The sequence below is a fragment of the Lepidothrix coronata genome, unplaced genomic scaffold (assembly GCF_001604755.1).
Source record: "Lepidothrix coronata isolate B3197 unplaced genomic scaffold, Lepidothrix_coronata-1.0 Scaffold94, whole genome shotgun sequence".
NCBI classification, from domain to species: domain Eukaryota; kingdom Metazoa; phylum Chordata; class Aves; order Passeriformes; family Pipridae; genus Lepidothrix; species Lepidothrix coronata.
Window position 1 is genome coordinate 1,914,884 of NW_016690274.1, and position 14,978 is coordinate 1,929,861.

A 14,978-nucleotide genomic window follows, 5' to 3' on the forward strand; every position below is an offset into this window, starting at 1 on the left:
AAACAGTGGCAAAAAGCAATCCAGTCTGCATTTAATCTTATTATGTGTCTGATTGTTCCTATCACATTTGATGCTGTTAGACCCTGTGAGTTATTGTTTGAACAATTCATTCTTTATGATGGGAGCTGAATGGGGCATTTTTTACATTTGTGGTTACCACATGACCTCATTTCCATGGCATGCACTGTGCGGGGGAGCTTCATTTTCCTCAGATAAATGGAAGTAGAACAGGGTTAAAAAAATAGGGCAGGAAGAGGGAGAGGCATTCCCCGTTGCTGCAGTCTGAAGCTTATAGACATTGTCTCGGGTTCAGGCTGAATGCGAATGTGAAGTGTCCCTCCATCTCTCCCCTCTGCGGTTATCATGCTCACAGAGCCTCTCGCAGCCCTGTTCCGGTTTCGCTCCAAAGCTGTTGGCTCTGCGGTTTAGCTGTGCAGCCAGACGCAGTTCGGCTTGTTCCCTCTGATATCAACATCCTGCTTGTCAGCGAGTGTGGCAGCTTATGCGGGGTTTCTGAGCGGCGGCGCTATGATGTTATTGGCTGGGCTTGGAGGGGAGAGCTTGACTTCGCCACCAAAGCTGAAATGCTGCAGGTCCTGTGGCCTTTACAGGCTGCCTCTGCAATAGGGAAAAAAAATGTTTCCTCAGGAGCTGGCTCAGAAGATCAAAGGATACCAGGAGCAAATTGCTTCTTTGAATTCAAAGTGCAAGATGCTTACAATGAAAGCAAAACATGCCACCATGCTGCTGACAGTGACAGAAGTGGAGGGGCTGTCCGAGGGAATGGAGGAGCTGGATTCAGACCTGCTCCCAGCACACCCCACTCATCCCTCAGTGGTTATGGTAAGCAACGCACTGATCTCTGTACTGTTTATCTGACTGCTTGCTTTTGCATCATTATAACACTCCTGTGTAGCAAATTGCCACAGCTCACATCTACATCTGCTTTTGAAATGGCTGGAGTGTGGCAAACCAAGGGAAGTTGCAGCCTTCCTTTACTGTATTTTGCTTTATATGGGTTTTCAAGACTTGTTGATAAGGGATGAAGTTATTTAACAGACAAATACATTAAAGTTTTCTGTAATTATGTGCAAATATTGGGCTTTTTTGTAACTATCAGCATGCAAGAGCAAATGCTAAGAAATTAATGAATTGCAGGAATAAGATAAAACCAGAATAAGTATTATTTAGTAATATGTTGCAGTGTATAGGTTTTTCATAACGTATTTTTAAAGCCCTTGTATTAAAATCTTGATGTGATAATTGACAGTATGCTGCTATATTCTCAGATGAGTGTGTTGAAAATGAAAGCTAAGTTCTGCCATAGGCAGAGTTGGACTCACTTTGCTTTTGTTTGTTTCTTAACTGGGTCTCATTATGAACATACTGCTGATGCTACTGGGATTTTTGTCTGAGTGAAAATAGAGTGCAGATTTCAGGATTTATCACTGTATAATGGCGTTGGAGAGGGAAGAAGAATATGCTGCTACTGGATTGTGTGTATTCTGTATTTCAAGTCTGTTCCTTGTTTTAATTGGACCTGGATACTGAGGCAAATACTGAATTATTCTGTAGCTCTCCATAGTATTTCTGTATGCAGTGGTGATGGTATTAGAAGACATTTAGGCAAACCCAAAGTTGTTATTATTGAGCTGCTTGCTACTCAAGGTAGAGTTAGGTACAGGAGGGCAGGTTCATACTGAAGTACAAGACTATTTATTCAACCGCATTTCTAAATTGGTAAGTGTAGGAGCATGAAGCATGACTAAATAATGTCATGGTAATTCTGGCCTTGTGTTGTTTTGATCTCAGTCTAAGTCAAGCCTAAGTTGAGGTAACTGATTTTCTTTCTGTGCTCTGGGGTTGCTTTTCCTGTGGCAGATGACTGCTGGTCGCTGTCACACGCTGCTCTCCCCTGTCACTGAGGAATCTGGGGAGGAGGGAACCAACAGTGAGATTTCTTCTCCACCTGCCTGTCGCTCTCCTTCACCTGTGGCTAATACAGATGCTTCTGTTAACCAGGTACCTCCCTCTTGGCATTCATTTGCATTCATCTCATTCATACATGGTTCCATTGCACAGGTGGTTTATTTAATTATCTGAGATAATATTTAGCTATGGCTCCAAGAAGCTGAGGCTTAACCTCTAGCCAAACTGAACCTTCAGATTCTCGTTCAAAATGGATACAGATATTGACTTCTGAGTTTAAATTTTGAATCAATCTGGTGTTACAGCTATTAATTATTTTTAAAAGTAAATTTCAAGTGACAATTGCAAAGCTCTTCCATGTCACCAGCATTTTTTATTTAGAACCTAATTTTTATTTTTCAGTAGTACTCAATGGAATCTTGAATCCTGAGAAAAAATGCCTTTTTGTACTCCCCATAATGAAGCATTGAATTATGTCCATATACATTTTTCTTATTGTACCATTGCCATTGTGACTTTGAATTCACAGCTTGATATCTTCCACTGAATACCATTGCAGTTATTAACTTCCATGTGGTTTTTTTCATGTATTGTTCATTCCAACATTGTTCATTACCATTACAGTCTATTTTAAGTGCTAATGAGGCAGATCAGTGAAGTAACTGAAGTTAAATTTTAAATCAAAACTGAGGGCTTTGGCACTTCTAATAGGAACAAGTGTACATCAGCATTGATTAAAATGTAACCATTGAGCCAGCACGTTGAGCATCATGTACATGAAGGCACATGTTAAACTTTAGAAGTGAGCCTTAGGAGCCATCACCACCTCCACTCTTCTGGATTTTGTGGGTTATTGGTTGGTTTTGCATTTATGACTGCTTCAAAAGTTGACCACCACAGACTTGAAGGGTGGAGTGTGTTGAGTTGCATTGCTGAGTAGAATTAGAGAAGTTTGCACAAGATGCCCATCGATTCTTTCCGCTAATTTCAGAAACGCATATGGTTCTGTAGAAATTGCTAAATATAAATTATAAGACATAAGGATACTAAGGTAAGATAGTAAGAATGGTGACAAAATCTTCAACGGCACTACACAACTTTTCAAAAGAGTTTTATAATGAATGAGAAGGATTTTTCTAGTGTTCTGTCATTTTAGATAATTAGAAATTTCCCTGTAAAGTTTACTTACAGTAGAAAGGAAGTTATATATTTCAACACAGAAGTCTTATGACACCATTAATCTGTGAAGGAGTTAAAGGACAGAGAGCAGCTTGCTTACTAATAAGCAAAGCGAATTGCGTTTCTCTGTAAATGTAAAAGAAGTCAAACAGCTCGAATAACTCAGACAATAAAGAAAACACAGTGAAGATGCTGTTGCAGTGTGAGCTGACACCAAAATACAAGTTTTAGAATCTGTGATTTAATAGTGCAAAATTGAACAAAAAGATTATATCTTTCATTTAGCAGATTTTTGAGAGAGAGAAAATCAATGCTATTGTAATAATCTAAAAAGTTTACAGCTGAAGGTCTCTGCAGTGTGGTTAATGTTGAAATGAACTGCATGTACTAAACAAGTAGAAGAACATTCCAAAATGCAGTGGTTTACTTACGAAATGCTTAGGTTCACAGTCATGTGAGATTAAAGCTAAAGAACCTATGAAACTGCCAGTGCTGATCATGATGAATGCCCAGGGAGACTTCAGGAAAGAAGGTTGGTTAAAAAATAAATTCTAGAGATTAGTGAACTAGGAGCTCAAATGTAAGTTATGAATATTTTGTATTTCTACAGCAAATCAACAAAGCTTTTGCTAAAATATTTTAAAATGTAGCAGTGTTAAAAGAAATAATTTCTCATAAGAAGATCGCCTGCAAACTACCAGAAAAACATGTGAACAGAAACTCTAGAAAGTAAAGAATCCCATGAATTTAGTCTTTGGAAAAAAATGTAAAGCTCTTATGAAGTGGGGATTGAGGAGGGGAAGGTTGGGAGTTACAACTGGTTTTTTGATTCATCCCAAATAATCTCTCCATAGTCTTTCATCATCTTTCCTCTCATCTCTTAATGCTGAAATATAGCTAGTTTGAATTCAGACATCTATGCCCTGTTTTTATATTTCTTACAAGTAATGAAAAAGTATAAAAAAACCAGTGCCAACTGCATATTAGTGAAATACTGGATTTATGTATTGGAATAGATTAAAGCAAGACCACAAATATGAGAAGGTGACAGATCTAGTACTAGCTAACAGTTGCCCAGGTTTGTTTTTGTTCTGAAGCTCCTCTAAAAATGGAGGAGGGGGGATAAAAAGATAACATTAGAAAGACTGAGGAATTTCATAGTATATAATATGTTGGCAATAGCTAGCAGTTCTGAAATGCTGTTTATTTTGATGTTTAGCAAAATTAGACACTTCGTCTGTGCTGCAGTACTGAATGAGAATTCTATGGGGCTGAATCTTCTTATACTTTCCCAAAGATACATTTGATTGAAGTTTGGCACACTTAAAACTTGTTTTCCAGATGCACACTGCAGAGCAATTGAATTGAAAAAGCTGATGTGCTGGCACAAAGCCCTGTAGACCAGAGCTGATCCTGTGATTCAAGTCTTAAGCACTGGGTCACTGTTAAATGCTTTTCTATCTCTTGTACACAGCCTACTTAACCATTCTTTCTCCTTCCCCTATGAAAACTCATCTAGGGTGCAACAGCCCTTGTTATGTATCTTATGAAATCTAAACACGCCCTTTGCCCCTGCATCCTAACAACAAAGCTTGACTACTGTTCATTGGCTAAATTTCACAAAAACAGCCATGAGATATTAGGGCATGTATAGGGGCAACGAAAGCTGTTACTTGTATGATCATCTGGATTTCTACTACCATCATGTGAAAGCTTTGCCAAAGAGAAATTGCCATGTTGTATACTGCAGAAAGCAGCTGAAAAGACAGAGAAAGGAATTGCTTTTCCTGCTCTGTGAAAATAAGCCCTTTATTCTGAAAACCATATTAAGAGGTCATAGAAGCACAGTTTTTCTATTGACCTTGAGAGGGGACTAGCTAAGGGCTGGAGAGTAGCTGCAAGGCAAAATGAGGAGTTGCCCCCACTGGTGCAACTTCTCACTGTGACTTGGAAAGATCATTTCTGGTCAGAGTAAAAAATCCAGAAATTGCAGACCCTGTTGGGTCCTGGACATCGTAACACTTTTATCATTAAATTTTTCAGTTATTGCCTTTGAAGAAGTACCTCATCTGACACTTTTGGACAGTTTGATGGGAGTGATCTGGTTTCTGTGCCCTTCCAGAGCTTGTTTGGATTTGTTCACATACGGTCCTGTCACCAGTGAAAAAGCCTGGCTCTGTATGCTTTGCATCCTCCCTTGAGGCAGCATTTTTCACCTTCCAAATAATGTGGTGCTACCTGTCATACATGGTTTCAGTTTTAAATAATCTTTGTCATCAAGTCTGCTTTCCTGACCTACATATAGATACTGTACATGTTTTCTTAATTTTACATTTTCTGTAGATCTTTTTAGTTGTCATCTGCAACAGTTGAAGAGTCCCCCATACACAAAGTATAGAAGTTCTGGTGAGAAACAATTCCACTGTGAATTTTTAGTGGTGATTTGAACATCTAACCATTTCCATAGCACTTTTGGTCCCTTTTTCCAGTATCTTTTATAAGGTAATTGAGGCTACCTGTTTGGTTGAAGGCTTGTAATAAACTGATGCTTCATACTCTTTCTTACATCATTTACTAGTCCTTCAGCATATTCCTTTTAGGTTCTTCTGTTGCCTTCTCTATGATAGTGTTCATTATGGTGGTATTCTTTGCCACCTACAGTACCATAACCCACTGTCTTCTGTGATGGGATTTTTCCCAGGTGTAGTTGTGATGATGCTGGAACAACGCTCCCATTTGTAGCACTCCTTTCCCAGCCTTTCCGTGATTGTCCACAGTTGCCTTCTGCAACTCCTAGCTAATATGAACATGAATAAAATGCATCCAGAATCCTCATCATAGTGACCTTCCAAACCATTCTCAGTGTATTACTACTAAATATTGATTTACTGTGTTATTCAGAGGTTTCCTGGTGGTTTGGGCTTTGTGGGCTTTATTTTAATGGACATATGCAATGGGGCAGTATGGAGGGGATAGTATTCAGTATCTTTCTCTTTTGAAAGTGCAATAATGTACTTCATGCTTGTAGGACATTGCTTATTACCAAGCCTTATCTGCTGAACAGTTGCAGACAGAAGCTGCTAGAATTCAACCCAGCACCTCAGCTACCCAGGAGTTTTATGAACCAGGCTTAGAATCAGCTGCTAGTGCCAAATTGGATGATTTGCAGCGTTCTTGGGAAACACTGAAAAATGTGGTAAGTTTTCATCTCGAGGGTTCAAAATAAGTGGCCACTTGTAAGGAATAAAATTCAAAGAACTGTCTCAGCTGATAATCTTCTCTGCACTTTTTGGTTTTCAGATGGTAATTAGAATTGTTATTTGTGATATATTATTTTTGTTCCTTACTGGATGGACCTCCAGTAAGAAAAAATAAGTCATTAAAGCTCATAGTTGTCTTCAGAAATATTGGCTACTCCCAGACTATATTCCATAACCTAACAGGGATATCCACTCATGCTGCATGAGTTGGCAGAAGAGGCCCCAGATCCAGTTTCTCCCAATACTGAGTCAACACATTTCTCCATAGCATAGTCATTCAGTAATGTATGAAAATGGTTAAAGTTTTGATCACATACCATAAATTTTAATTCCTTGCAAAGGCACAGTAGCTGTAATGGGGTGTTAAGAACTATGTGTCTAGCGAATAGCACACATCCATGTTTGAGTGCATAAAATCTAAAATAAGGCACAAAATTGTGCCTAGGTTTTCCCTGCTTTATTAAAGTCCATTTTTTTCAGCATTTTTTTGGCCAATGATATTTAAACAGATAAATATTTTCAATATGGATGTTTTGCTTTATAATTTATACTTTTGAAAACTTCTTGCAAGTTTTTGGCTGTAGTTTCTTAAGCCTAGGGATACATGAATCAGACTAAAGAGAAAATCCTGTATTAGAGATCAGAATTTATACCTTCCATTCTTCTTCAGATCAGTGAAAAGCAACGCACTCTCTATGAAGCTCTTGAGCGTCAACAGAAGTATCAGGACACACTCCAGTCTATATCCACAAAAATGGAGACCACCGAAATCAAACTAAACGAGAGTTTGGAACCAGCCAAAAGCCCGGAGAGCCAGATGGCTGAACATCAGGTAAAAACTTACACATGAGAAATAGAGGAAGAGTATGTATTACCTGTATATCTTTCATAATAACATTCTTCATTGCTGGATTCCTCAAAGACATGCATTAGTTGTGTGAACCTTCTCTGTTAGCTGTATGTCTTGCCTTTCTGGACTTCTGACTGTTCCAAAGAAGGTGTAACTGGGATTCTTTTAATAAGGAGCCTTTTAAGAAAAGTAGAATAGATCATAAGAGTTTGTCCAATTGAAATTTTCAGCAAAATCTTTTGTGCAAGATTTTTTACAGCGACATCTACGCATACTGTTCTTCAGCATCAGTGCTGAAGAATATTTATAATGTTTCCAAATGTACTAAGATCATAACCAATACTGATGCATTGTAAATTGATTGAAATACAATCTTTGCCTTGTTAAACAAAACAAACTAAAGCACACAAAAATTCCCTCCCAAGGGAAGTCATGAGTAATGGTACTCTGAATAATAAGAGAATACTTTATCAAATAACCAATCTGACATATGTCTCTGTTGTAATTACTTAAGTCTTCTGTCTGATAGCTTGAAACTATCTGGTGGGACCAGTTCTCATTTCAGTAGAAATTCCATGACTTAAAAAGGATAACACTTGGCTTTGTAGCACTGTGTGATGTCCTATGCATCCAGTGTGTATATACTGTCAGATGTGAAAGTAAAGTACCTGCTCGTAGGTATTGGTAGTACAGCATCCCTTTGTAGGTATCTTGAAAACTGATTTATTGGATAAGAATGAGAGTAGGGACTTATTTTACACCATGGAGTGAAACTCTATAAATATTTACTTACATTGCTGGAGGTTCTTTGTCCAGTTAGTAAGTTTTAGGCTGGAAGCTAACTAATGTCCGTATTTTTCTCTCACAGACCCTCACTTACTTGTTCATTATCTTTACTGTGTCTACTAGAATACCCTGCAGATAATATGTTGGAAGAATAAATCTATATGTGTAATAGTTCCAAAATAATTCCTTCTTGTGATATGTTTGAAATTCAAGATAAGAAATTAAATCCATATTTAAGTTATCATACTTTATACATGATCCTAGCTTAAGCCTCTAAAAGCAAGACTCAGTCCTTTGGAATTCTTTCTCTAGCAAACAAGCAGTGATACATTGCACTATTCTGTGTTCCTCATGCTCCCCTGGGTAGTCGTCTTGAATTTTCTGTTAAATCTATGCCTCCTGAAATACTTTCTTCTCATTGATAAATGAATCAAATACGTTCTCTGCTCTCATTTCTAAATAGGCTTTGATGGATGAGATTTTAATGTTGCAAGAAGAAATCACTGAGCTTCAGACATCACTAGCCCAGGAGCTTGTTTCAGAACCATTGGATGCAGAAGCTGCTGATCAGATGGCATTGCAGTCCACTCTCACAGTCTTGGTGGAACGAATGGCCACAATTCGAATGAAGGCATCAGGAAAACGACAACTGTTAGAGGTACAAGAAAAAACATCACCAATGTTCTTAGTCATTTCTCAGAATTCCTTTCACTAATAAGTTATCATTCTTTTTTTAGTGAGCCCCTCATCTTAATGCTAAGTGATAAGTAACCAGAAGGTACTTGGAAACACACACATGTTTTATATATTTTATATATACATATATATATGTGTGTGTATATATATGCATAAATGAAGTAATGAAGAGCAGATATTAAAAATCATGTTATCTATGGTAAAATTCTGAGGAGTCACCTCTCCAAGCTGGGTAACAAGAGAAGAGGGAAAGCTTAAAACAAGAAATAAGACCTCTTCCAAATTGTTGCATTGTTGTCTACACTCATCTTCCCACTGATTTACATGCAGACTTTTTTCATGGAAGATAAACCCCTTTATTTCTTTGCCTACCAGCTTTACCAAAAATCCTTTAATACTAAGATGATTTTTAAAAAGTCCTTTACGTACAGGAATGTTGCTGCATATATCATACAGGTGAGAAAATGCAGTCATTTTAAAGCTCCTTACAGTTCAGCTACTTTGAACACTGCAGGGCAGTTTTAAAGAACTGCAGCAGCGAATTCACAAACACAGCAACTACTGCCTTCCTAATTTCCAACATCAAGTGATTCAGAGAAATGGAGTGAGAATTGGCTCTATGGATCTAAGCCATAGCGCTTAGTTGCTGGGGTTAAACCAAGACACTGGATTACAGGAGAGTCTCAGGGTACTTCAACTACTTTAGTTCCGCCCAGTCACCTGGGACAGTGAACAGGTCATTAGAAAATATCTTTCTAATTCTTAAAATAACGAAATTGCACCAATTTTTTCCTTCTCAGAAGAAAAATATTTTTTAATTAGAAATAAGGAGTTGGAAGTAGTATTGGGGATCTTACTTTCTATAGCTTTCACCCCATACAGGATCTAACAAACTTCGTGAGAGTACTTAGGAGGAGATGCTAACTAATAATTTCAAGATAAAGCATGAGTCAAATAGATTGCACTTAACTATGGTTAGGATTCTGACACCTACTTTGATACAATACAACAAGTATTCCCTAATAATCCTGGTTAGGAAATCTGTAATGTATGTAGACAATATTCAGTAATTTAACCTGTCTACTTCATAGCTCTTATTTCACAAATAAAATCTTCCAGAACACCCCAGGAAAGTAAATGTAGAAATAAAGATAGAACAGGTAATGAACACATTTTGCTCTTGATGGTGTGGACTGGTAATATTGTTCTTTCTGTGGACTTAATTTAAATAACTAGAGCTTGAGAACTGTTTAGCTATGGATTATTTGAGACACTTAACAACTATCATTATTCTTTAAATTATTCTGATATGTAATTTTTAATTTTCCTATTGAAATTGAGCATTCAGAAAAGCTGTGCAAACACTTCCCTGTGTGAGGAATTTGCCCTGTGCATTCAGGTCTGAATTTCCTTATAAAGTGTTGTAGGTTTACCCTGCCAGCAGCCAAACACCCACCCTCACTCCCTTCTCCTGTGAGATGGGTTAAAAATAGAAGACTCATGGGCAAAGATAATGACAGCTTAAACAGGGTAAGGAAAAGCTGTGCATGCAAGCAAGGAAAATTGAGGAATGTATTCACTACTACCCCAACAGCAGGCAGATGTTTAGCTGCTTTCCTGGAAAGCTCAGCATGTGTTGCTTGGGAAAACAAATACCATAAACACAAATGCCCTCCCTGCTTTTCACTGAGCTTTTATTGCTGAGCATAATCTCATATGGTATGGAATATCCCTTTGGTTAGTTCAGGTCTGCTGTCTTGGCTATGTCCTCTCCCAGCCTTTTGCTCATCCCCAGCCTACAGGCCTTTGTGAGGGGCAGTTAGAAAGAAAGCCTTAATGCTGTGCTAGCACTCTTTAGCAGTAGCCAAAACATTGCTGTGTTATCTGCACAGATTTAACCACAGACTGCAATGAAGTTAACCATCCCAGCCAGATCCAGTACAATTTTTTCCCCTTGTTCCATAACATTTGTAACATGCTTAGGTTTCGTATTATCTGATACCTCTAAGTATCCTCTGACCATCCTATTTGTTTTCGTATTCCCAAAATCCCCTCTACTCCCTCCAGAGAGTCAGTATTTCTCTTGTATTCAGGACCCCAGACCTAGACACAGTAGTCCAGGTGTGGACTCACCACTGTTAAGTAGAGGGGCAGGATCATCTCCCTCATCCTGATGGAAACACTCCTAATGCAGCCCTGGACGCTGCCCTCCTTCTTTTCCATAAAGGTCCAGTGCTGTTCAACTTGGTGTTCACCTGGACCCTCAGGTCCTTTACGGCCAAGCTGCTTTCCATCTGGTTAGCCTCCAGCATGTACTGGTGCATGGGGTTGTTCCCCTCCAGGTGCAGGACTTCACACTTCTCTTTGTTCCTGTCAGCTCATTTCTATAGCCTTTGAGGGTCCATCTAGATGGCAGAACAACCATCTGTATATCAGCCACTCCTCCTGTTTTGTGTCACCAGCAAACTTGCTGACGCTCAGTACTGGCAGCTCACTAGACTTTGTGCCACTGATCACCACCCTCTGGGCCCAGCTGTTCAGCTAGTTTTCAAATTCATATGGAAAAATTCAAGGGCGAGTGAGACTTGCCGATCACTCGCTGTCTGTCTAATAGATGGACCGGCTGATGGGTGGACCCAGGGTGTCTGTGTTGCTGCAATGCTGACACTGCAGCAGCCACTGGAACTTAATGTTCTTCCACTATCTGTGGCACAGGGATACTCTGAGAGGCCAGAGAAGGTAGACGACTCTTCAGTATTCTTTTTACCCATGTGACTGTACCTAAGGCCCACTAGTACTCTCTTGGGTCCTTGAAGTACCCCTCTGTGCCTCTCTTGAGAGACAGTAAGGCTATCTAACAGCCTGCTGCCAAAAAAGGCAAAGCTGCTCCCCTTCCCCTGCAGCCCACTCCCTAAGCAAACAGTGCTATGTTAATTGAGCAAACTGAATCAATGTGGAGGAAAACCTGAAGGAGAGCAGCAAGAGGAGGCCGAAAAGACCTCACCTTTATAAGGCTCCAATAGCAGAATTCTGTTGAACTCTGAAGAAAGTAGAAATACAGTAACTGAACTGAAACAGAATTTCAGTCATCAGAAAAACAGGCCCATCAATTGAAAGCAATATTTTGTAAAAAAAAAAGGTCTTACTATAGCTTAAAAGTATTTTATAGGAGCTGTGCAGAACAGAAAGGGAAAACTTTCTAAAAGTGATAGTTGTGGTTTATTTCTTTTTTGTGTCTCTAGGAAAAACTGAATGAGCAGCTGGAAGAACAGCGGCAAGAGCAGGCTCTTCAAAGGTACCGTTGTGAAGCTGATGAGCTTGACCACTGGCTACTCAATACCCGAGCAACGCTGGACACTGCTCTGGTTACTGCTGAGGAACCTATGGACATGGAAGCACAGCTGGTAGACTGTCAGGTAAAATGTTAAGACCATTATTGAGTGGAATGAGCCAGCATATTCGTGGAGCAGTTTCTGAGTTCCTTAGCACCTTTGTATGCTCAATTAGCTTCATCAAAGATTTGTGAAAAAAAATATAGTCTGTTCTTAATTTTTCATTAGAGATTTCAAACAGCGCTTTAGAAAGCACATGTGAACATAGCAGTAGGAAAACGAAATGTCTGACTGCAGAAAATTTGAAGTTCTGCATCTTTCAGGTGTAATTTTGATTTAATTTAAAGGCCTTGTATTTGCTTCACTTGCTTTTTTTGTTCCCTTCAAGCTGGATTGGTTGAACAGCTCACTTGATAGGTATGACAACACCTGCAATGTACTTTCCTACTCTTCCTTTTCCAGCTGAAGTCATCACACTAGCAGTGATGACTGGTGTAGTGTGTTCTCTTCAGGAATAATCCCTACACACATTCAAAAGTAAAGGATAATCATCAGGAGTTACTGGTTTTATGGCTTTAATATTAATCAACTCAAATACCAAAACAACTGAGTTTCTGCAATAAGAGTAGCTGCAAATATTTTTATTAACAAGACTTGGATCAGTCATAACACCCAGGTTCTCAAATTAGTGGGAGTTTTCCATTTTTAAATAATTGTTTAGAACTGTATGATCATTATAATTAAAATTACAAGAGAGACAAGAGACAGATGGACAACAGATCCCTTTTTGTATCAGAGAGTGAGGATCTCAACTATTTTAAGATAAATGGGAGTTAAGTTTCATATAAGTGATGAATTTTCACTAACAACACTACATTATTGGAATTTTCAGTCTGCTCAGTCTCTTCATCACCCATCCTTGGGAGCTGTTTGTTGTGTGTAGATAAACACTGTGAACTTAAACAAAGCTGTATTTTTTTAACATAATCTGTAAGAAACTCAAAAAGTATGGTTAACTTTTCTGCAATTCTTTTGCTGGTTTTTAAAATCTTAATGCAGTAAGTTTGTTGGTTTTTTTCCTACTTTTTAGAGATGTGTGCATCTTATCCTGCACACATTCCTTCAGGAAAAACATTTGTAAGTTCATACTTGGCACTTGCTATGGAAACAAAAACATTTGATGTCAGGCTTGGTTTTTGAGCAACACCTGTATGAGAGTTGAATCTGGAAGATCAAAATATGCACTATGTTTCTAATACGTGAATGGTTAATGGAATGTCAGGAAAGTAGCTTTTGAGAATAAACATGCCAGAGATTTGTCACTTTAAGTCTCTCTTTAGACTAAAGAGGATTATATAGAAATCCTTAAGTCCTTCATGCACCAATCAGAAAGAGCAAATAGTGAGAAGAGAAGCTTATCAACACAGCCAGAGGAACACATAGGAGGAGGTAGGAAGCATTTGACTACATGTAAATGAAAGAAGAGGAAAGAAGTAACTCTGTGTGCTTTGTTTCTTCTCATTAATGGATGTCAGTCCAGCCTCTTAGCCACCCTTACCTTTAATGTGCAAATAAAGAGCATCTCCTCTACAAGAAATTGTTTTTTCCAAGTAACTTTTTAACTTCCTATTTTGAAAAAGATTGCAAACTGAAATGGCAAATACAAACATTTGCAAGCATGTTCTGAAGAACTCTGAATGGGACTGGAAAGCAAAGCAATGATAATCTGACTTGTTCTTAGGTTGGCAGCGGGTGAGGTAGGCCACTGGTCATCTTGCCAGAAAGCGTGATAGGTGCTAGAAAATGTATGAATTTGGTTCTTTGTTTTTGCTGCTGCAGAACATGTTGGTTGAAATAGAACAGAAGGTGGTAGCCTTGTCAGAGCTGTCTGTGCACAACGAGAATTTGCTTATGGAGGGAAAGGCTCACACCAAGGACGAGGCAGAGCAGCTGGCTATGAAGCTCAGGACACTGAAGGGCAGCCTTCTGGAACTGCAGAGAGTGCTCCATGACAAACAGATCAACATTCGGGTAAGTGACTCTTTTCAACTGGTTTCATGGTAGGCAGGAGGTTGGGCTTTTCATAGCAGTTTTATGGAACTGCAAAAAGGAGTAGAAGTATTGCACTGATTTAGTTCAGGTTATTCATCTTTAGTTAGTAAATGGAATTGTACTCCAAACTAAAGGACTGCATAGAAAGCTTCAGTTTATCATTTTCAAGTTTACAGCACTACTTTATGGTAAAACTATCCTAACCTCACTATCTGCTCTGAAAGGATAATACTATAGTAGATAGATGATTAACTTGGTCTGGATATACTCTATGCCTTTTCCCAGTCCCTTTAAGCTGTGTGTGCTCTGGGGCAGGATCACTCCCCCAACAAAAGAACAATCCTAAGTACATGCTTTCCTGAGTACAACACGGTGAACAGATAACATAAGATAAGGGAACATTTTTAAATATGGATAATACTTATTGGCATCATTATACCAAACAAAATATTATAGAAACAAAGGTTCATTTAACCTCAGTCTTCTCCTAGGTTTATATTTCTAGCAGCATGGGTCTGCTTGTTGGCGCTAATTGTATTTAACAGTTGCTTTTGGTCATTCTTTAGGTTAAACTAGCATGTGGAGAACCAAGTACATACAAGAAACCCAACCATGTAATGTGACTGACTGGTTGTGAATTTGCTTGCCCTGCTGTGACTCCCTCCCCCTCTTTTCTTTTACTTCTTTTCTGGGCTTTGCTGTGCAAATTAAACATGATAAGCTTCAAAGATTTCTAGCTTGTAATGCAGATTAAAGTCTACTGAGAGGTTAGCTTGAAAAGTCACTTGATGTGCTAAGAACTATTTTTAGTCCAAAGCAACTGCATAACTTTAGAACTTAACAGAGCTTCAGAAAAATAAAAAAAAAAAAAAAAGGAAAGGAAAACCCCAGGTA

General features: G+C 38.6%; 1 protein-coding gene across 9 annotated transcripts in view; it reads left to right on the top strand.

Moving 5' to 3' along the window:
• Window positions 1-14,978, top strand: part of SYNE1 (spectrin repeat containing nuclear envelope protein 1) — a 306,473-nt gene that overhangs the window by 195,213 nt on the left and 96,282 nt on the right. For 6 of the 9 annotated variants that reach the window (XR_001875992.1, XR_001875991.1, XR_001875994.1 and 3 more), the window contains 7 exons: window positions 649-843; window positions 1,882-2,022; window positions 6,137-6,304; window positions 7,039-7,200; window positions 8,468-8,662; window positions 11,943-12,116; window positions 13,872-14,063. Coding sequence is in view for 1 of the 9 variants with exons in the window: in XM_017821972.1 (XP_017677461.1) it covers window positions 649-843; window positions 1,882-2,022; window positions 6,137-6,304; window positions 7,039-7,200; window positions 8,468-8,662; window positions 11,943-12,116; window positions 13,872-14,063 (1,227 nt within the window). In the remaining 8 variants the exon portion in view is untranslated. The remainder of the gene's footprint in view (window positions 1-648; window positions 844-1,881; window positions 2,023-6,136; window positions 6,305-7,038; window positions 7,201-8,467; window positions 8,663-11,942; window positions 12,117-13,871; window positions 14,064-14,978) is intronic. The other 3 variants (XR_001875996.1, XR_001875997.1, XR_001875998.1) reach the window with 3 other exon arrangements.